This window comes from Capricornis sumatraensis, chromosome 9, assembly GCF_032405125.1.
Source record: "Capricornis sumatraensis isolate serow.1 chromosome 9, serow.2, whole genome shotgun sequence".
Lineage (NCBI taxonomy): Eukaryota > Metazoa > Chordata > Mammalia > Artiodactyla > Bovidae > Capricornis > Capricornis sumatraensis.
Window position 1 is genome coordinate 33,173,135 of NC_091077.1, and position 22,354 is coordinate 33,195,488.

At 38.6% G+C, this 22,354-nt stretch overlaps 1 protein-coding gene across 1 annotated transcript in view; it reads right to left on the bottom strand.

The window, feature by feature from the left end:
* Window positions 1-21,678, bottom strand: part of PRR16 (proline rich 16) — a 171,952-nt gene extending 150,274 nt beyond the window's left edge. Inside the window, exon 1 of the mRNA XM_068981277.1 lies at window positions 21,510-21,678. Within this exon, the coding sequence (XP_068837378.1) occupies window positions 21,510-21,668 (159 nt within the window). The 5' untranslated portion in view covers window positions 21,669-21,678. The remainder of the gene's footprint in view (window positions 1-21,509) is intronic.
* Window positions 21,679-22,354: the final 676 nt, after the last annotated feature.

The following is a 22,354-nucleotide window of genomic DNA, read 5'->3' on the forward strand; positions in this document are numbered from 1 at the left end:
TGGAAATACATATACATATTATAGAAATACATATACATATTTCAGAAGAAGAGTAGTAAGTTTTAAAAGTAGATATTATGTATCAGTTTCAAGCAGATAGAGCAAATAATTCATGAATAATTTTTATGTTATACAGTTTTTGAGATTACTCATAGAGAAAAGACTACAAATGGTTTCAACCTGTTTAAAATTTTGCTCTGTAGTGATCTGTTATCAAAGAAAAATGGAAAATTCCCTGCCACTTTTTCCATTAAAGTAAACGCCAAACGTATAACTGCCAAACATTTGTAACCTTTGTCTTCCAGTGATGGATAGCCTGATAATTCTTATGATGAACAGTCTTAAACTAAATTTTGAGAGGCAGGTTTTGGAATTCCAGCTTCAGCTACTCAAGCACTCTCCATCTGGTAAGTGAAGTGCAAAGGAGTCCATTTGGGAAATTCATTTATGATTGAATACCTGCCCAAGCAGGAAGCAAAAACCACATTCAAACATGTTTAAAGTAACCCACTTCCTGTTAAAATTTCTTGCCCAAGACTTGGATTGTTTTTATTGCATTTGTTCAGGAACACTTTAATAATCAAATAGATTAGAAATTGTTTCTTTATTAAGCACCCCATCAGTGTTTCTTTAGACATAGAGTTTCCAATTCAAATACTTCTGATGAGCCTCATTAAACTTATATTATCCTGAAACTCCTTTCTAGGAGTCAGAAACGTGTTTGGAAAGGGAGAAGAAAGAGAAGAGGAGAAGAGAAGGCAGAGAGGATTAATCAGGTGGAATTCTTTTTAACATTATTCTTGAAACCACTCCAACGCAGCTTGATTCTCCAGATTACATTCCAAATGTTTAGAAAAAAATAATACTAAATTGAGAGAATTCCTAAAAACCCAGAGAGGTTCTACAATAATAGATGCCAACATCAGGCACAAGTGTTCCTGCCTTCGAAAATCAACCACTTCCTTCTGTACTCATGAGTCAGTGGGATCAGATCCTTGAGAATGCAGAGTGTTTCATTGCCTACAGATCTATAACTGTGGGCCCTGCCGGATTTGATGTGACAGTGCAGGTACTCCCAGAGTATGGGAGTCTCTGACACTCACATTTAATAAACCTAAGAAGCAGTAAGAAAAGGCCAGAGGTGCTGTCATCCACCTTGAGAGTCTAGGCTTTGGGGGACATCATGGCTGTGCAGCAAGAAACTGGTTGCTGCATTTTTCTGAATCCCTGCCTGAGCTCCTCCTTAATGACCACATCATCATTTTCCTCCAGAGACCCTGCCCTTCTTGGACCAAATGTTCACTGCCCACATCAACCCTCTGAAGGGTGACTCACTGTTGTCCTTATTCACTGGAAGTACTTCTCAACGACGAGTAAGAGAGTTTCTTTTCAACATGTGAACATAGTACGTCATGGCAGGTAGTCACAAGGTAGGAGAAAAAGATTTTAGGAATATCTCCACAATGTCTTAAGGAGCTTAGCTTCATGGGTAAGAAACACTTGGTAAAAAATTAAAGAAATTCATCTCTCTTGATTTGTCTCCACTAGGATATGATATGCTATGAGACCCCAAATTCCTGCTGCTTCAGATGTGCTGCCAATGACTTTTCCAACTTGAGATGATGGAACTTGGCTGGTTGTTAACGTCCAGCAGAATCAGCACCAAGGCCAGGGCAGACAGAAGAAGGGTGTGGGCAAGGGGCCTCAGCCTCCTCTAAAAACCGTTGTGTGGCCAACAGATGGACTACTTCGCAGTCTTTTCAAGGAAGTGGGAATCTCACTTGCATGACAATAAAAGTTCTCAGTTCAGGAGATTATCTGAATCTCTCTGCCCTGAGTCCTCTCACCATACTTCAGCTATAGTGCCACTGGCCTCCAGATTTCCCTGCATTGACTCTGTGTCTGTTATTATTTCCATTAGAGCACTCACACTATCAATAAAAACATTTTTCCTACACCTAAAATGAGACTGCGCAAAATTATGCCACTTGGTAGAAATCATAAATGAATGAAATTATGTATTTTTTAAAAAAACACTTTAAATTTTTATAATGTGCATCATTTTAAGTAAATGTTTTTCTAAATTTGCATTTTCTGTCCTTTTCCCTCCTTTCATTAAACATGAAATACTTTGGTCTCTAGAGTCTGAAATATTTTCTCAGAATTTTTATGACATTTACAAAAGTTTTCAATATTTAATTTTCTAATTTATTCTTAAACTTTCTTAGAATTGCTGGTGGAATCTGATGTTTTTAAGATTAACTGAATGTGCAACGATTAACTTTTTTTAACTTAGTGGTGCCCTAGTATTTATGTGCTTCAACATAACACGGAAATGTAAACCAGCAAAATATTTTTCACATAAAAAGATATGTTACAGGTTACTTGAGCTAAACATTTCTCTAGTTAATATGAGAAGGCTTTTAAAAGGACAGAAATGTCCCTCTGCCTCCTAAAAGGAGACTTTTTGCCTAAGAAGAAATCACTTTTTTTAGGCAAAACTTCATTACCTCTATAATAAACTCATAGATCATTGGTGCTAGGAAAAAATCGATCACTCATTTTATTAGGGTGAACCAGACTGCCAGTACGGAAGTGTTTGACCAAAAAAATGGCAATATCATATGCTTTGACTAATAAAAAGAAAATTGCCTCCCAGAGGGGTTAACAGACTAGTCCAAGGTTAGTAACAAAGCTGGAGAAGGCAACGGGCAACCCACTCCAGTACTCTTGCCTGGAAAATCCCATGGATAGAGGAGCCTGGTAGGCTGCCGTCCATGGGGTCACTGAGTCCGACATGACTGAGCGACTTCACCTTCACTTTTCACTTTCACGCATTGGAGAAGGAAAAGGCAACCCACTCCAGTGTTCTTGCCTGGAGAATCCCAGGGAGGGGAGGCCTGGTGGGCTGCCGTCTATGGGGTCGCACAGAGTCAGACACGACTGAAGCGACTTAGCAGCAGTAACAAAGGTGGAATCCAAAGCAAGACCTCTGATTTCCCACACTAGGTGGCCTTGAATTTTAAGCACACAGAGCCGCTTAACATACCAGTTGTCTTTTTATTACAGTTTTTGTTTCCTACCACTAAAAACACTCCTGTCACACATACAAGGCAGAATTAAAAAGATTTTCTGCCTGAGGAATAACAAAGACAATACAAAGAATATAAGACTTGACTAGATACTGCATGGGGTTTAAATGGGTTAACTGTTACAATTTTAGTATCTGCTTTTGAAAATAGTATTTTTGGGATTTCTTTAAGAATTAGGAAAGTGACACTTTCAGTTGTACAATGTAAAAATAAATAAGAGCAGAAATATGAAGAAAAATATGAATAAAGAGAACACATAAAAGAAAATTGATATAGATATTTTGATGCATACTCTGTTATTTACAATTTTCTCTGCTTCTCTAATTATTTCCTTTTAAATGGAGTCTATTGTTCGCTGGGAAAAAAGAGTTTGCATGACTTCTGATGAATATTGACAAAAATGTCCTTCGGAAATATTGTTCCAATTTACACTCTCATTAGCTTTATTTTGAAAATGCTTGATTCTCTCCTCCCCTGTACAGTGACTTTTTAAATGCACACCAGTCTTTCATTTCTTTTTCTTCTTTTGTGAATCACTAGATCACATTCTCTGATATTTTTTATTTATAGAAAAAAATGCAACATATAGAAATGTCTAATCAACATATGTGTTCTATATGTTCTAACCAACATATAGAAATGTCAGCTTAATGTAAATGTCCTTTAAACTATAGAGAAGAATAGTTTATTAAATATATCCCCTTAAAATAGGGTTTAAAAATGTGGCAAATAACTTCTTTTTCATCATACCATCATAAATTAGACATTCTTACAAGTTAATCTTTACTTATCAAGACTCCACATTATATATGTATGTTTATGTGTGTGTATTTTTGTATCTCCAAGCCCTTCTTTTTTCTAGACAAAAGAAACATCTGGCACATAGTTGAACTTCTGATGGATATACTATCCTCTTTTCAGTAAATGTTTAAATCTTTTTTCACTTGAAAGTTACTGATGATAGGATTCAGATGTAAACTTCAATTAATTTACTTTATGTGATTAAGTTAAGTATGTCATTCACAAAGGCTAAACCCAATTCTGAATATTTCTTCATTTAATTTACATTAATTAAATTAATTTATTCTAATTAAGTTAATTAGAATTAATTTATTCTACACATTTCTACCTTCCTCAGTCCTTTCACATTTACTATATATATTCAGGAAAAATATTCTGTTTTATTTCAAGATAACAACTTTAATGCTTCTATGAAAAGGGACTTCCCTGGTGGCACAAATGGTAAAGTGTCTGTCTACAAGGCAGGAGACCTGGGTTCAATCCCTGGGTTGGGAAGATCCCCTGGAGAAGGCAATGGCAATCCACTCCAATACTATTGCCTGGAAAATCCCATGGAGGGAGGAGCCTGGTAGGCTACAGTCCATGGGGTCACAAAGGGTTGGACAGGACTGAACGACTTCACTTTCATTTTCAGTCCTTTCACATTTACTATATATTTTCAAGAAAAATATTCTGCATTATTTCAAGATAACAACTTTAATGGTTCTATGAATAAATTTAAAAGCCGCTCTCCTGAATTCTCTGGGGGCAACTGCTCAATCTTTTCATCTTTCATTTCTAATGTAGTTCATATCATAGTAGCTCACTTTGTTTTTTAAGCTTTCTCAGTTGTTATGTAAGAAAGTATCATAAAATGAAAGCAAGAAATTCTCATCCTAGCACTGAATTCTATTCAACCTATAAGACAAACAAAGAAGAGTATAAAATTTATGCAGTTTAGCATGAACTCAAATAATTATGATTCTCTTCTCATGGACGGACTTTAATCAGCATGCTACAAGATCCATTCTTTTAAATAACAAAACATAACATTAAGGTATATCCTTCAGTGAAATTCTCTGTTTGAATTTAATGAGACTGACAGAAAGTATACATTTTTTAAGAGGGAATTTGCTTTTCATGTGGTGCATGCTTAGTTCTGTCCGACTCTTTGCAACCCCATGGACCGTAGCCCACCCAGGCTCCTCTGGTCAATGGGATTTTCTAGGCAAGAGTATTAAGTGGCAACCCACTCCAGTATTCTTGCCTGGAGAATCCCACGGATGGAGGAGCATGGTAGGCTACAGTCCATGGGGTCACAAAGAGTCGAACACGACTGAGTGACTTCACTTATTGCAGTGGGTGCCACTTCCTTCCATGCGATCTTCCCAACCCATGGGTCGAACCCAACTCCTGGTTGGCAGGCGGATTCTTTACCACTGTGCCACCTGAGAAACCCCACTGCATGGTAGGCACCGCTCTAAACTAAGAGAACAAAGTAATATAAGACATATGAGGTGTTTACTCTCATGGAACATATACTCTGACTATAAGGAAGAAAAGGCCCAGTGGGTAATATGCTCATTAAAGAAAAAAAAGATGGCACTTTTCTTATTTGATAATTATATTTGTAATTCTGTTTCCCTGCTAATTGTCATTTAAAAACATATGGAAATTATGGTGATTAAAGAAACAAAAAATGAGCCATTAATCTTTATTTTCTGTTAGAATAACAGATCAGATACTAAATCAAATTTTGGTATTTCTTGGTTCTCTTTAGTAATGGATTCCTATTTGAATATAATCAGCAAACTATTTCAAAATTTATTTTGGAAAAGAAATATTCTAGGAAAATTGCTACATATTTTACCTAATACTACAATCTAAAATTTTCTTTATCACCTACCAAATTCTGTGTATTAATGGAACTTGTATTAAGAAGATTTTCTTAAATGCACAAAAGCATTTTTTAAAGTTTGCTCCTAGCCATGTATTGGTTTCCACCTGCACTGAGAAAAGTAATATGCTTTCAATAATTTATAGGAAATATATTAATATAATATAGTATTATTTAGATATCTATTTTCAAAAAACACAAGATCTCCCACAGACTTTCAGAATTTTATAATACACACATGTACTTCTCCTATACTAAAAATGGAACCAATATCTGTAATGATATCTTTTAAAATGTTGGTTAAGTGTCTGTGTTATTTTTGATAATTATCAAATATCCAAGGGAAATAAGTTAGCCAAAGTGCTGTCTGCTATGTACTTCTTTGTCAAAAAGTACTTCAGGTCATTGCCAAGTTCAGGAGTACTATGTAGGGTGACTTTGAAGAGGACGTATGAAGACATTAATTCAATCAGTTCTCATACATTTTCTGTTGGTTTAAGAATCTGCCTGCAATGCAGGAAACCTGGATTCAATCCCTGGGTCAGGAAGATCCCCTGGAGAAGCGAATGGCAACCCACTCCAGTATCCTTGCCTGGAGAATTCCAAAGACAAAGAAGCCTGTCGGTCTATAGTCCACGGGGTCTCAAAGAGTAGGACATGACTTAGCTACTAACACTTCCATCTATGGTAAAATAAGACAATTTTATATAACTGCATAGGAGATCAAAGTTTCTTACTAAAGAGTTCTTAATTGGTTTAGATTTCCTCACAATTTAAAGCTATCATCCTCTTGTGTAAACTCAAATATGAACATGAAAGTCGCTCAGTCATGTTCAACTCTTTGCAACCCCATGGACTATACAGTTCATGAAATTCTCCAGGCCAGAATACTGGAGTGGGTAGCCTTTTCCTTCTCCAGTGGATCTTCCCAACCCAGGGATCACACCCAGGTCTCTGACATTGCAGGCAGATTCTTTACCAACTGAGTCATCAGGGAAGCCAAATTTAGTAAATCATCTCCCATCTTCAGTAAATGTTATAATGGTATTCTAACTCTATACAAAGCAAGCTTATTACTATATTTTTAAATTAAGTGATAGCCCCTGCTCTTCTTTTTTTTTTTTTTTTTCTCTGCAACTCTGCTCAGGTATCAGTGCTTTTTTTAAAATTACATCCCTTTTTTCCATCAATTTTCTGAAGAAAGAAGACACATGATCAGGAACCAATAAAAATGTAATGTGGTTAGAAATATTTCAAATCTAAGAAAGAGCTAAGTGTAGCAATATAAGCGTTATCGCCAATAAATACTACTAAATCAGTAGAGTGACCAAAAAAAGCATTATGAACAGGAATTCAGATAGTGGTTCAGTAACTATCCCCCGTTAGCCAAAAAATAAAAAATTCAAGAAGTGTTACTGGCCAACCTAGTATTAAGTAACAGAGTATATCAGGACCTAGGGTTGTCAGTGAGTAATGGACTTCATTAGACATTATATTTATTAGTAATAACAACTTCAGAAAGCAGATGTTAAGTTCTCAAGCATTTTGGTACATACTGTCTATAATGAAACAACCCCAAATAGGCATCGGTGGCATATTACTATTCTGCATATTTAAAAAATATGTTTCCCCAAAGGCATATAATGCAGTCTGTTATGAATAAGGTTAAAGTATTGAATAATTCTCCCCTTAAAATATATAGTATGAATGTGGAGTATTAGATTCATTTAAAATGCACTAATCATTATAATATAAAAGTATTTCCAGGGAGTAGATAGAGCTTAGAAAACAATGTCTCTGAAAGTCACTTAATTTATTACTTCTATTCTTTTTTATCAATGCTTTGTTTGACTATGAGCAATAGTAGGCATCAAAGTAGTTCAAAATAGTAGGCATCAAAGAAGTTTAAAAACATAGGGCATTAATCAAATATAAGTAACAATCTTATACATCAGTTTAGAAAAATTCACTTCAAACAGTAGCCTCGAATTTTTAAAAATTTCTGAATAGTAATAATTTAGTTAACTTTACAATTTAAAATTATTTTCTCTTCCATATATGCTAGCAGTTTTAATATTCTATATTAAATGAGAATAATATAATATATATAATATATAAAGTAATATATACATTATTTAAGGGCTTCCCTGGTGGCTCAGATGTTTAAGAATCTGCCTGCAATGCATGAGACTTGGGTTCAATCCCTGGATTAGGAAGATTTCTAAATTTTCATATTTGTTATTCCTAGAGATACCTTCATTATTTCTTAAGGTATCTTGAAGCCAATGTATTTAGATAATGTTTCAGTATATTAAAATAAAATTATGTCAATTATTTAAATACTTTAAATTCTATGTTCAAAGACACAGCTCTAGTTAAACAGTTTTTTATTTTTATTTTTTAATTTTAGCATGTGGGAGGATTCCTGTTCATATCCAAACTGCCCAACTAATATCTAGACTTTAGTTTTTAAAACTGAGGAAAATTCTGATCTTTAAAGACAGATGTTCAAGAAATCCACTATTTCCCCTGACTAAAGTAGACGGGGTAAAATTACACATATGAAAAAACAGACACAATCAAATCCCTACAGGAAAGGGGAGAAAGAATGCTGTTCATACAAACATTGAAAATTCACTAACTGGATAATATAATCTCCAGTGTGAGAAACAAACAAACAAAATACACACACACACACACACACACACACACACACACACACATATATCAGGTAAAGAAGGCCTTATTTCTACATTACTGTGTGTTCTTCAGTATCTGAATAAGCTAATTACAAGTACTCATATTTTTGAACACTAGAGGGAGTACACAAAAGAAAAAAAAAGAAAAAGAGGCCAAATACAAATATAAGATTTTGTATAATATCAGGTCTTCTCAATGAACTGCTTTCTTATTTCTTATGGACATAGTGGAATAATTAAAACATATTTAAGCAATATCCAAAACCTCTTTTGCATGTCATTTTCCAGTCAATTTAAAATTTATAATGACTAATGGTAAGACAGGGACACAATGTTCAAAAAGCAGAAAAACATGGTAAATGCTGTAAAAAAAAAATTATATATATATATATATATATATATATATATATATATACTTTCTCCACATTTTAGTTTACACACTCGATTAGAAGAAAGTAGAATTGCATCTAATGTGCTTCAAAGAGCTTAAAATGACAACTCTGATCTTCAGGGAATAATGAGCTCTGAAATCAAAGCCAGACTTGTCTGAAGGTGAGGGCCTAAAGTTACACCACGTTCGGGGTTTAAATAGACAGGATGTCTCTAGAATTTCCATATGGGAGGGATAATAAGGGAGCCAGTGGTTGGGTTCAAGAAAGGTGAGGACTTAATGAGTTAATGTTTTTTTCAACATTTAGAACCTTACATGACACATAGTAAACATTACTGAGAGATCCTTGGGCCATTTCAAAGAATATGAACTGGGTTTAGTGTAGTGGGTTTACTGAGGTGAGTGGGCAAAGCAGGGGACCAAGAGCTGCCTCCAGCCTACTACAAACTACCACCACATGAAAAGGCAGGAAGATAAAGAAACCAGGTAAAAAGTGTTTAGAAAGCATCGACTACATGTTCTTTCTCTCTAACTGATACATAATAGTTTGATCTTTGAGAACTTTAATGGAACAAGACTTGGAAAGGCATCGGTTATTCATAAACTAATTTAATGAGCACCTATTATATGATAGCCACTGCTCTAGTTCTTTGAGATATATAAAACAAAAGTCACTGACCTCTAGGAGTGAATATTCTAGATGTAGGAAACAAACAAACAATGAATAGTAGAAATAAGCTGTTTAGTATATTAGAAACTATTAATAAAGAGAGAAAAGTTGAAATAAGAAAAGAAAGATAGAGGCTGCCAGAGTATATGGTAACATACGGAGCCGCCAGAATCAGCCGTGGTGGGATAACACATGAGGGAAACTTTAATAAAATTACAGAGCAGTAGGGCAGAGTTAGCCATGGAAATGTGGATGACACATTCATGCCTGAAATAGCCAAGATTAATGAAGCTGAAGCGGAGAGAGCCAAAAAACTAGTAAGTGAGCATGAAAGTGAAAGTCGGCATGAAAACAGGGGTGAAAGGAAATCTGGGGCCTTGTAACCACTGTAAGCACTTTGAGAACAGCCAATCATTACGCAGATTTGAGAACAATATGATGGTGGTTTACCCAGACTGCTGAGCAAAAAATGAGGGCTCAAGGAAGCAAAAGAGAACAATCAGGACGTTACTGTAGCGACTGGAGTGAGAGAGGATGTTGCTGCCATGGACCAGAGTGGCACCAGAGGAGGAACTGGTCAAATTTTACAAATATTCTGAAGGTACAGCCAACCAGACTGATGAATTTAACTCTAACACTATCCATTGACTTGGGAGAGACTGCAAAACCTAAGTTTTGAGGGAAAGAGAAAAAACAGTATTCCAATTTGCACACAAAAAGGTGAAGATGTCTCTTAAGACATTCAGGTAGAGATACAGAGAAGACCACTGATCTTAAAAAATTAGAAGGTCTGGAGACACCAGGGTTCTCTGCCATGGGGATTCTCTAGGCAAGAATACTGGAGTGGGCTGCTATGCCCTCCTCCAGGGGATCTTCCCAATCCAGGGATCGAACCTAGGTCTCCTGCATAGCATGTGGAGTCTTTACCATCTTAACCACCAGGGAAGCCCCAGGTAGAGTACAGGTCTGATCAAAGGGGGTTTAGGAAAGAGTAAGATGAAATAGGTGATGGCAAATATAAGACTCAGGATATTCTATAGAAGAGAGCTAAGAAGTGGGATGGTCATTTTCAAGGCAAGTGGAGTCAAGAGAGGGCTTTACTATTATCATTATTTTCACTTTTACATTCATGGGAATCATCTGGGGAGAATGAATAAAAAATAATATAGCAGAAATAGGTGAGAATTGTTAGTGATTTTCTTGAGTAGATGAGAAAGAACAGGCTGTTATGCACAAGCAGAATTACTGAATTTTAGTCCTTAACATCTTTAACAAGTATTACTCAGAACTGGATCCTCAAATTTAAGTCCCTCCTCAGATAACAAGAGTAAGACTTTAAAAATGTTGCAATGAATATTACATGGTTACTAACTAAAAGAGAAAGGTTACTAACTTTTTTTAAGGCACAATCATGGAACGATTGTTACGGAACATAAGAAAACACAGCTGAGTGGCATAGTGACCATAAACATGAGGAATACAGAATTCAAGTTGGGTTAAAAACTGTGATGTCAAGATTGTCTGGGATGGTCTCTGCTTTACCCCTCAAAGAAGAGGAGATAAGGCCACGCTATAAAAATGGAACTGCTAGATATCAGCCTGGAAGTCTGGGTTTGTTCACTTGACATTTTAAGTATCAGGAGAACAGTGTGTGATCTTTTAAGCAGGGGAGTGGCCTGAAGAAAGCAGTGTGTTAAGAAGATTAATCTGGTAGTGTTTAAAGAATGAACTGGCAGAGGAGAGCTGAACAAGAGACAGACAGCTCTAGGGCTAATAAAACATCATCCATGAAATTCATAGCACAAGGATAGGAGAGGTGGCAGCAGGAAGGCAGGCGGTCAATCTGAAGCCCCCTATTTAGAAGAGTTTACAAGACTTCCCAAAGATTTTACGCTCCTGCTGTACCAGGAGCTTTTCTTTCACAGCCTTTAACGGGCCTTAAAAGATATTATCTCTGTTATTATTTGAATAATGTCTTCCTATTAGTATGTAAGTTCCAGATGTCGGGGTGTTGTGTGTTGCTCAATACTGTGCTTTTATTCCCTAGTACACTGCCTTGCATATAGTAGCTATTTAAAGAACGTAGAAATTTAAACAAAATTTTTGCGTAAGTGTATAATATATTGAGGCATAATCAAAGACGCTTATGCAGCATATCAAAGAAGCTTACGTGGAAGGAGAAGGAAAAGAGAAGTTTCAAGAACAAAAAAAGTGAAGAAGACAGAGAAGAAGGGAAGAACAAGAAGGGAAAGTGTGACAGATGAGGTAGAGGAGGAAGGAGAGAGAAAGAGATTATACTGAAGTTAAAAGCCCGTAAAATAGCAGAGTAACACTGTTGCTGCTGACAACTGGGAAGCTGTACTTCTGGACAAGGGTCTAGAGGGACAAGTATCAAGAGACCAGCTCCATCTCTGCTCTCTACATTGGTGGATCAGCCAAAAAGAGCATTCGGGTTTTCCCATAACATCTTACAGGGGAAACTCAAAACAAACATTTTGGCCAGCTCAAGTTATCTCTCCATTTCAGCTTCCTCATACGTGAAAGTGAAAGTGAAGTCCCTCCGCCATGTCTGACTCTTTGAGACCCCAAGGACAGCAGCCTACCAGGCTCCGCCGTCCATGGGATTTTCCAAGCAAGAATACTGGAGTAGGTTGCCATTTCCTTCTCCAGGGGATCTTCCTGATCCAGGATCAAACCCACACCTTCTGCAACTGCAGGAAGATTCTTTACCACTGAACCACCAGGGAAGCCATGCTACTGTTAGGCAGCTCAATAATTTGGAGCCTTTTACATAACTCCACAAGCTTCTCTACTCATCTGTCACAGCAGAAAGTAAAACAACTGTAAAAACCCCAGACATTTCAGAAAACTTAAGTACAGTAGTCCCTTTCTACTACAATTTGAAAACAACAAAAGAGAATAAAAGTTATTGAAACAGTGACAGACTTTATTTTCTTGGGTTCCAAAATAACTGTGGATGGTGACTGCAGCCATGAAATTAAAAGACATTTGCCCCTTGGAAGAGAAGTTATGACAAACCTAAACAGCATATTAAAAACCAGAGACATCGCTTTGCCAATAAAGGTCTGTATGGTCAAAGCTATGGCTTTTCCAGACGTCATGGACAGATATGAGAGTTGGACCATAAAGAAGGCTGAGCACCAAAGAATGGATGCTTTCAAACTGTGGTGCTAGAGAAGACTCTTGAGAGTCCCTTGGACAGCAAGGAGATCAAACCAGTCAATCCTAAAGGAAATCAACCCTGAATAGTTACTGGAAGGACTGATGCTGAAGCTGAAGCTGCAATGCTTTGTCCACCGGATGTGAAGAGTTGACTCATTGGAAAAGACCATGATGCTGGGAAAGACTGAGGGCAGGAGGAGAAGGGAGAGACAGAGGATGGATAGTTGGATGGCATCATCAACTCACTGGACATGGGTTTGAGTAAACTCTGGGAGACAGTGAAGGACAGGGAAGCCTGGCATGCTACAGGCCATGATGTCACAACGAATCAGACATACTGAATGACTGAACAACAAATTCTTTTAAATTCATTTGAAACTTCTCTATATAATGTTCAAGATCAGGAAGTACCCATATTAGTTGCTCCTTTATTTTCTAAGTCATAATATAAAAATAGAGATGTCATATTATTATTAATGTTTTTGTTGAAGAGTAAATAGGTCAAAAGTAATTCACTGCAGTACCTACTTATTTGAAGGATGAAAACTACAATGTCTAATTAACCCACTGTTAGATCTGCTTCAATACTGGTGTCCAAAACTGAGTACAACCCAACAAAAACAATGTTATCACAAAGAAATAATTCACTCACAACAACATGAAAAGTTTTATCATTTTCACTAGACATTGAAGAAGCAGAGTCCATACATATACAGATACCAGGGGTAAAAAAAACTTGTGAAAAACTCTCTGGAAGACAACTTGGCAAAGTGGATTGAAGACTTTAAAACTTCCACACCCTTGATTTCTAAACAAATGGAGGAAAAGGAGGAAAATACAGAGCTTAGTGGTTAAATGCCTGAGTTGTGCTGTGTGTCCAGTCATGATCAACTCTTTGGGGCCCCATGCACTGTAGCCCACCAGGCTCCTCTGCCCATGGAATTTTCCAGGCAAGCATATTGAAGATCGAGAGGATCTTCCCAACCCAAGATTCAAACCTGTGTCTCTTGAGTCTCGTGTATTGGCAGGCGAGTTCTTCACCACAAGTGCCACCTGGGAAATGCCTGGGCTGCAGCAATAAAATGCCTAGCAATGAAGCCTCACTTACAAGTAAGGGACCTTGGCAAGTGACTATATCTCTGACCTCTGTTTTCTTATCTGGAAAACAGTAACAACTCTACCTTCCTCACATGTCTGTTTTGAGAATTAGAAGTCCTAATATTAAGAAATATACTTAGAACAGTACCAGGCAGAGGGTAAAAATTTCTTTGCTGTTTTTATTGTCAAAGCTGTTCTTTTAGAGATCCTTAACAAACACAAAAACTTGTTAATAAATAGGCTGTTGAACATTCAATTCAGTTCAGTTCAGTCGCTCAGTCATGTCCGACTCTTCGCGACCCCATGAATCACAGCACCCCAGGCCTCCCTGTCCATCACCAACTCCCGGAGTTCACTCAGACTCACGTCCATCGAGTCAGTGATGCCATCCAGCCATCTCATCCTCTGTCGTTCCCTTTTCCTCCTGCCCCCAATCCCTCCCAGCATCAGAGTCTTTTCCAATGAGTCAACTCTTCACATGAGGTGGCCAAAGTACTGGAGTTTCAGCTTTAGCATCATTCCTTCCAAAGAAATCCCAGGGCTGATCTCCTTCAGAATGGACTGGTTGGATCTCCTTGCAGTCCAAGGGACTCTCAAGAGTCTTCTCCAACACCACAGGTCAAAAGCATCAATTCTTCGGCGCTCAGCTTTCTTCACAGTCCAACTCTCACATCCATACATGACCACTGGAAAAACCATAGCCTTGACTAGACGGACCTTTGTTGGCAAAGTAATGTCTCTGCTTTTGAACGTGCTATCTAGGTTGGTCATAACTTTCCTTCCAAGGAGTAAGTGTCTTTTAATTTCATGGCTACAGTCACCATCTGCAGTGATTTTGGAGCCCCCCAAATAGTCTGACACTGTTTCCACTGTTTCCCCATATATTTCCACATTAGGGGACCTATAAAGTAACTTACAATAGATTTATATAATGGTTATGATCTAATAGTACTCCAGAAAGCAGAAAACATCATTGCACATAACTTCATAATTTTACATGACTTTGTCTAATTTAAAAATACACATACAAAAAGACAGAAGGGCTTGTCTGGTGGTCCAGTGGTTAAGAATCTGCCTTGCAGTACAGAGGATGTATGTTCAAACCCTGGTCAGGGAACTAAGATTCCACATGCTATGGAGCAACTAAGCCTGAGTGCCACAACTAGAGAGTCTGTGAGCTGCAATAAAGACCCAATGCAGACAAATTACATAAACAGATATTAAAAAAAAAAAAAGATGGAAAGAAAATGTAGCAAAATTCTCAATATATTTATTTATGTGTGGCATTAAAGACAACTTTTGTTTTCTCCTGTTTTTTAGACTTGTCCCAAACTTTCTATATTATTCATACACTGTATTATGTAAGAAATCACAAAAAAATTGAAATATTTTCTTTAAAAAAAATTAATACCCTCAGGATTGGAAGGAAAGAAAAACAGGTGGAGCAGGAATTTTAGGGCAGTGAAAATACTCTATGGAACACCAAAATGATAGATATATATCATTAGACATTTGTCTAAAGTCACAAAATGTCTGAAATTAAGAGTAAACCCTAACATAAACTACGGACTTTGGATGATAATGATGTGTTAATGTGGTTTAGTCACTAAGCCATGTCCAACTCTTTGCAACTCCATAGACTACAACACACCAGGCTTCCCTGTCCTTCACTACCTCCTGGAGTTTGCTCAAACTCATGTCCATTGAGTTGGTGATGCCATCCAGCCATCTCATCCTCTGTCACCCCCTTCTCCTTTTGCCCTTAGTCTCTGTATATCCATCAATTATACCAATGTACCAATCTGGTGGGGGATGCTGATAATGCAGGATGATACATACGGACAGGGACATAGGGACATAGGAATCTCTGCACCTCCTCCTCGATTTTGCTGGGAACCTAAAACTGCTCCCCCCCAAAAAATAAAATACACAAATTAATCTTTTAAAGAAAAAAAAGTACCCTTCATTGTTACCAAACTCTGATTTTCAGCTTTATGTCAGTTATGTACATATTAATCAGAAATTAGTTAGCATATTATTGGAAATTTTCCTTTTTAATTTTAAAATATTGCCCATGCTATTTTTCATGAACTAGTTCTATAGAAGCTTCTATAGTTTAATTTATTTGAGAAAAATATGTTTTACTCAAACTTACATTCTATCTTTTTCTTACACTTTGTTTTAATTACGTGAGATCCTCAGAGCAGTAAAGGTAGAAAAAAAAATAATGCAGGTAACAAATTACTGCATTGGTTTTATTATCTATTACTTCACTATTGCCTGAAGTACACTATTTATTACTTTCAGTCTGCTTGAATTTCTTATCAGGTAATTCTCTGAGTCTTAAATAGTTTAATGCATTGGAAATAGAGAGACAGTAAGGGATGGTTACTGGTTATTTTTATTTCCTCAGAACCATGCTGCTCTTTTAGTAACATGCTAAGCCATCATGCTTAAGAAAAGAAAAACTAAAAAGCATTTTAGCAGGTAAATATACTTGTTTGAGAAGGCAGACTATTGAGTAGAGTAGCAGAACTACAGCTATAGCTGCAATTGAATTAACTATGAAATTTTACTCATTCACAATTTTAGAACTTAGAAAATACTGCAGAGATTATTTTCTGTAATTTGTTCAAGTAATGAATTTTATATGCATGGATTCATTAACCAGAAAATATTTGGTAGGATTTCCCAGACCAATAAACTACAGCACTTCATGTGGATAAGGGTAAAAACATTTAACAAAACAGAAATATTTTGTAGATAATTGTTAATTCTATTTTGTTGTTGCTGTTAATTCGATTAATTCTGTTTTCAATGCCCCCCACAAATGGATCATTTCCCAAGGTTTTCAAACTTTTTAAAATTAAACTTAATTTTATTTCCTTTTATGACATTATAAGAAAAAAGATGAATGCTTTCCAATTCATAGTCACAAAGCTGACAAAACCTTCCCACTCATGGAGTCCCATCAGTCAGTGACTGTGGGGCAGACAAAACAACTCATCTTAGCTGGTTTCTCCATAACAGTATGTCTACTCACATGGCTTAGCTATATGTTATATACATATGTGTACGTATATGTATGTATACAGATATATGTATGTACATATATATTTAACTCATATGATAGTCATGTTACTTAAAATCATAAAATGAAATAGTATGAAAAATTACCAAGGCTATAAACAGTCTAAATGAGAATCCAACTAAAGCAGCAGTGAATTTTGTTTCGAAGTAAAAAGCTACTTATTACATACTCCAGTATTTCCCTAATCAAGAAGATCTGTGATCCTATACTAACACCAACACTTGATGCAAACCAAGTTTGCCAGTGACTTCATAAAAGAGCTTCCCAGGTGGTGTAGTGATAAAGAATCTGCCTGCAATGTAGGAAACATGGGAGGCTAGAGATGTGGGTTTGATCCCTGAGTCTGGAAGATCTGCTGGAGGAGGAAATGGCAACCCACTCCAGTATTCTTGCCTGGAGAATTCCTTGAACAGAGGAGCCTGGTGGGCTACCGTCCATGGGGTCACAAAGAATTGACTTCTACTGAGTGACTGAGCATGCAAGCTTCTTCATAAAGAACAGGCAAAATGATATGAAGAGCTGTCAGATTATATGAGAATTATTTTTTAAAAGCACTCTTTCTTCTGCATTACTTCATTAAAAAAAAAAAAAGGATCATTCCATACCTAATAAGCCAGAAATTGCTAATTTTATCCCTACAACTTTAGCATTTCACCACTAATTTTTTTCTCTGTGTATAAAAAAGCAACATGGAATTATCTTGCACTCCAATGCTATTTCCCCTCCTCAAGTCCTCCTTTCTACCTTTTCAAACCTTATCCACATCTCAAAGACCCCAAATTTTCCTTTTCAACTCTTCATCCCCCCTAAGAGCTTAATCATCATGAAAATCTCCACTGTTTATTTATATTTTCTTTACTGGGGTATAGTTGTTTAGCAGTAGCAGCTGTTGTTTCATAAAATCTCCACTGTTTCATTGTAACAGTTGGATATGTGAGTTCCCATATATGGCACTGATCATTTTTGTTAATCATGACAATCTGAAGAAACCATAAGCTTCTTCAAATTCATATCTTACCATCTTTTTTAAGCTTCTACCACTCTTTTCACCAAAGGTTTACCATACTACTAAGTACATAGTAAGTACTCGTTTATAAATCTACATATTCTTATACTCAAGTCTCTTTTCTTAGATCACAGTAAGGGTACCCACTAAAAGCAGCAATGTCTTTACATAGTATTGATGCTGAAAGACAGGATAAATGTCTCCCAAACAACTCTCTGAGTTCACTGAGATCAGAAGCTCAAACTACTCATACTAGTAGCAATAAAATGATAACATAGTATTTGGCACACAGTAACTACTGAATAAATATGTTTAATTATACTTAAGGCTTTTCCTTAAGAAACTCACATTATTTCTGAACAGTCAAGCTATTTGAGGTTTTATTAAATTCAGAGGGCAGAATAAATCTGCCCTTAGACACTAGAGAAATCCCAACCCTCTTCTCCTAATATTCAATCTAATTATAAATGGTTAAGTAACAATAGCTAATGATAAGAGATACCAATGGTAATGAAATATTGTTACTATTAAAGAGTTCCAAGTACCTACTATTATATTGGAATCCATCCCACTACCTGAATTGACTGAAGTCCAGAAAACTTCTAAAAAGAAAATAAATTTCAAAACAACCTCAAACAAAAGTCCAATATTGTTGGTGCAGAATTTATACAAAAATAAAGGAAAAAATATTCAAAAAAAGATACTGCATTTTAGATAGAATGAACAGGGGGAAAAACAAATACCATATGGTGAATGATATAGTAATCAAGTCATAATCACCTTCTTATTTTTAACTTCTGTTCCAAGTTAATAAGAGCTCTGTGCTAATTTATATCAAAATACATCATGGCCTAAAATTATACCATTGCCAATAAAAGAATTAGAATTCTAAATGCAACAGTTTGTATTTAATATATTCCTATGACAACCTGCCAGAATAGCGAATGTAGTAACTGATAAATAGTGATATTTATATTTACAAATCATAAGCATAGACACTAACAGGTTTTTCACTTACTCCCCCATTCAAAATTACGTCATAGACATGTTCAGTCATGTGTGCTACATTATCTTAAAAAGATAAATGCTGGACAACTGCAAGATGTCATAGGTTAAACATGCCCTATAAATATTTTGTTCTTGAAATAACTCTTTCTCCTACAATATAAATGGCCAGCGTTTTGAGATTCAGACATAATATATACAACTCCGAGTGCAAACTTAGGAAGATGATATCCTCCTCACAAAAGTTAACAATCACATCAAATAATTTATCATTCATAAAGTTTACTCGTGAGAGTGAAATCTTAAATCAGTCAGGCCCCAGCACCCAATCAAAGCTTACAAAGCATCAAGTCAACATTTCATCTTGAGATATGCCTGGAAGACAGATCCTTTAATTTAATTGGTTGTACATTTTCTATGCTTTTCTATTTCTTTTACATACCGGTTTGCCTGGTGTTGTTTTCCCTAAAAAAGAAAAATCCTCAAGCAAATGAAAACACAGAAAGAGTGAAAGGGAGAGAGACCCACAGACTCCCTGATTTACTTCCTTGTGATTCCAACCAAGATCTATGGTGAGGTTAAAAGTTTCACAATACATCAACCTGGTCTGCAAACATCCACAAAATAAGGATGCGAAGCAGAACTGGGACCATGTGCAGTTTCTTGTCATTTATGCTGCCTAAAATAGAGAGTGGAGTGACACATGGTAATATAAGAAGTATTTGCCCAAAGATGCCATTTTCATTGACTACCTTTCTCTTTATCTCAGGCTGCTGGATGAAACAGTAAAAACGTTTCTGTGCTGATGTAAGTTTCCCACATCCCCCATCTTAGAAACCTCAACAACTGAAAAGCACAATTCTACCAAAAGGAACGTGCAAAAATTTGTTTATTTTTTTTTTAAAAAAAAACATCATTACGTTTCAAATGAAAACACAACCTGCCAAAGATGTCAAATAAAAGGGTAACAAAGAAACAAACAGCGCCTTTAGAACTGAATTTCAATGCATAACCTTGCCATCTGCCAACCAGTAGTGAAGCAGTGATCCTAGAGAAGCCCTGAAACATGAACAAGTAAGTTTCCTCCTCGGATTGATCACCTGTATCACTCTCCGCTTCCAGGTTAGTAATTATATTGTCGATGGAGCAGCCTCCAAGAATGACACTTGCCATTGCCAAACCGAACCCTGTTGATAAATGGGCCATGTAAACAGACTTGCATTTGGTAACATTCGCTGAGTTCAGTTCACTGAATGGGGAGATGTGAAGAAAAAAAAGAGGGGGGGGGGGCTCTATCTTTACATTTGGATTGGAAATTGGACAAAAGAGGTCAGTCTCTAGAGGCCAGACATCCAAAAGACCCTCAATCTCCTCCCACTTGGCCTCTAAAACAGGATTACATTTTGGATCCAGACTATGCCCCACCCCTTCCCTTCCCACCGTGGCTACCACCTTAGAAGTTACCGTGGTAGCTCTCCTGCGACTAGGGGTGCGGATTCTCTGACGCAAAACAGCACCGGCACCAATTCAGTAGCGGGGAACTACTGGGTTGGGACAGCCACCAGCTCCTCCAAGAAGCCACCTTCGGGCTCGCGGGAGACCCCACCGCCCCATCCCTGCCCTCGCCCCCGCCTGGAGCTGCAGCGGGAGTTACGCATCCTCAGCCTTGACACTGTCTGTGCTTCTTTCTATCCGGATCAAGGCTGGTGGGGGTGAAAGGGTAGAAGTAGAATGGGGGTTCGTGGGAGCGAGGAAGAACCAAAACAGTCCGGGGCCCCAAAAGCTAGTACTCAAGTGGCCAGAAGCTGGTGCACGCGCATCACAGGCACACATACATGCACACACACACCCCGAGGCGCTCTGTGCCCCAGCTTCTATGCCAACTGGCGATAGGACGGGAAGAAGAAAGGAGGTGGGGTAGCGGGCAGGCCCGGAGTTACTAAGGAGTGCAGCGGCTGCCTCCTGAACTGCGAAAGTGAGGAAGTCCCAGACCCTTCTATATCCCCACGTCTGAGATCTCCTGCAAGCAACCCCGGGTCGCTTTCCTCCAGCAGGGTTCGAGGCTCGGGAAGCGGGGAGCAGAGCTGGAGTCGAGCTTCTCCCAGGCTGCCCTCCAGGGTCTGGCTCGGGGCCGAAACCCGCCCCATCAGCCTTGGTCCAGGAAGGCTGCCAGGCAAGGAGCGACAAGCCTGGGAGAGCAAGAGAGCAGGGGAGAAGCATCTTGCACTCTCAGGCCGGTGGCTGGTCTCTTCCTCTGTCGACACACCCCCAGTTAATCCCCTACTCTCTCTCTCTCTCACACACACACACTCAACACACACACTTAGATACGGAGACTCGCATGTTCACCCCTCCTACCAGCCCAGGTCCATCGATTAAAAAACACTAGTTGATTTCCTCCTGATTAAAAACAAGAAAGTGCAGCAACTTCTCGGGAGTCGCAGGAGCAGAGCAAGTCTATCCGCAGGCGTCCTCTTTCTATAGTTTCCTAGGAGTTAAGAAATCTGGCGGTCCCCAGTGAAAACGGACCCCTAGTGGGTAAAAGACAACGAACTCCTTCCCCAGCCCTCCACCCCCCAGCCCCCGCCACCTCTCACCTCCTTAAGTTCCTTGGCCACGTCCTTCAGGTCGCCCAGGACTAATTCCAGATCCTCCACGATGATCTTGATCTGTTCCTTCACCTTGGTTTTGGAGGCTGCCGGCGGTCCCTCGGCTGGAGAGGACGAGGAGGGGGTCCCCTTGGACTTGGCTGACATTCTTTGGGGGCAAGCGAGGCAGGTCAGCACAGGCGGGCCAGCGGAGGCTGCTGCGCGCCCCGGTCCCCCCACATCCTGGACGCTCCCCGGGCAGCGGCGGGTGGTGGCTGCGCTCGGCGCTCGGCCGGGCGGCCGCACCGTGGTGGTGCTGCCATCGGCTCCACAAGACACGGCGCTCGGCGCCGGGCTGCAGACGGGCGAACAGCGCGCCTGCGCCTCCGCCCGCCGCTCTCGCGCACACACGCGCTCGCTGTTCCCCGCCCGCGCGCCGAGAGGGGCGCCGGGCCGCCGGCCCGGCTGTCAGCTGCAGTCCCCGGCACGTGCCTCCTCCGGGTTCTCTCCGGAATACCTGGGCGTCTGGGAGCAGGGTCCTGCCCACCCTCTCGTCTAGATCCTGAAATGCCCTCCCTCATTTGATCATGCTGGATGTCTTTTCACATCCAGCTTGGATTCCTGCTGTTTCCCCACCAGCAGGGACCAGGATCCCCACCACACTTTTCCTGATCAATTAATCAAGAACCACAGGAGGGTCAGAAGTTGGATATAGGGTTAGTAAAAGCGAACCTAAATGTTTATCCAGGGCGAGAGTATGTCCAGAAGGCCTCCAGTCACTCTCCTACTCAGCTAAGAGTTAACACAGACGAACAGGTTTTTTGTTTGTTTGTTTGTTTGTTTTAAAAGGAGAG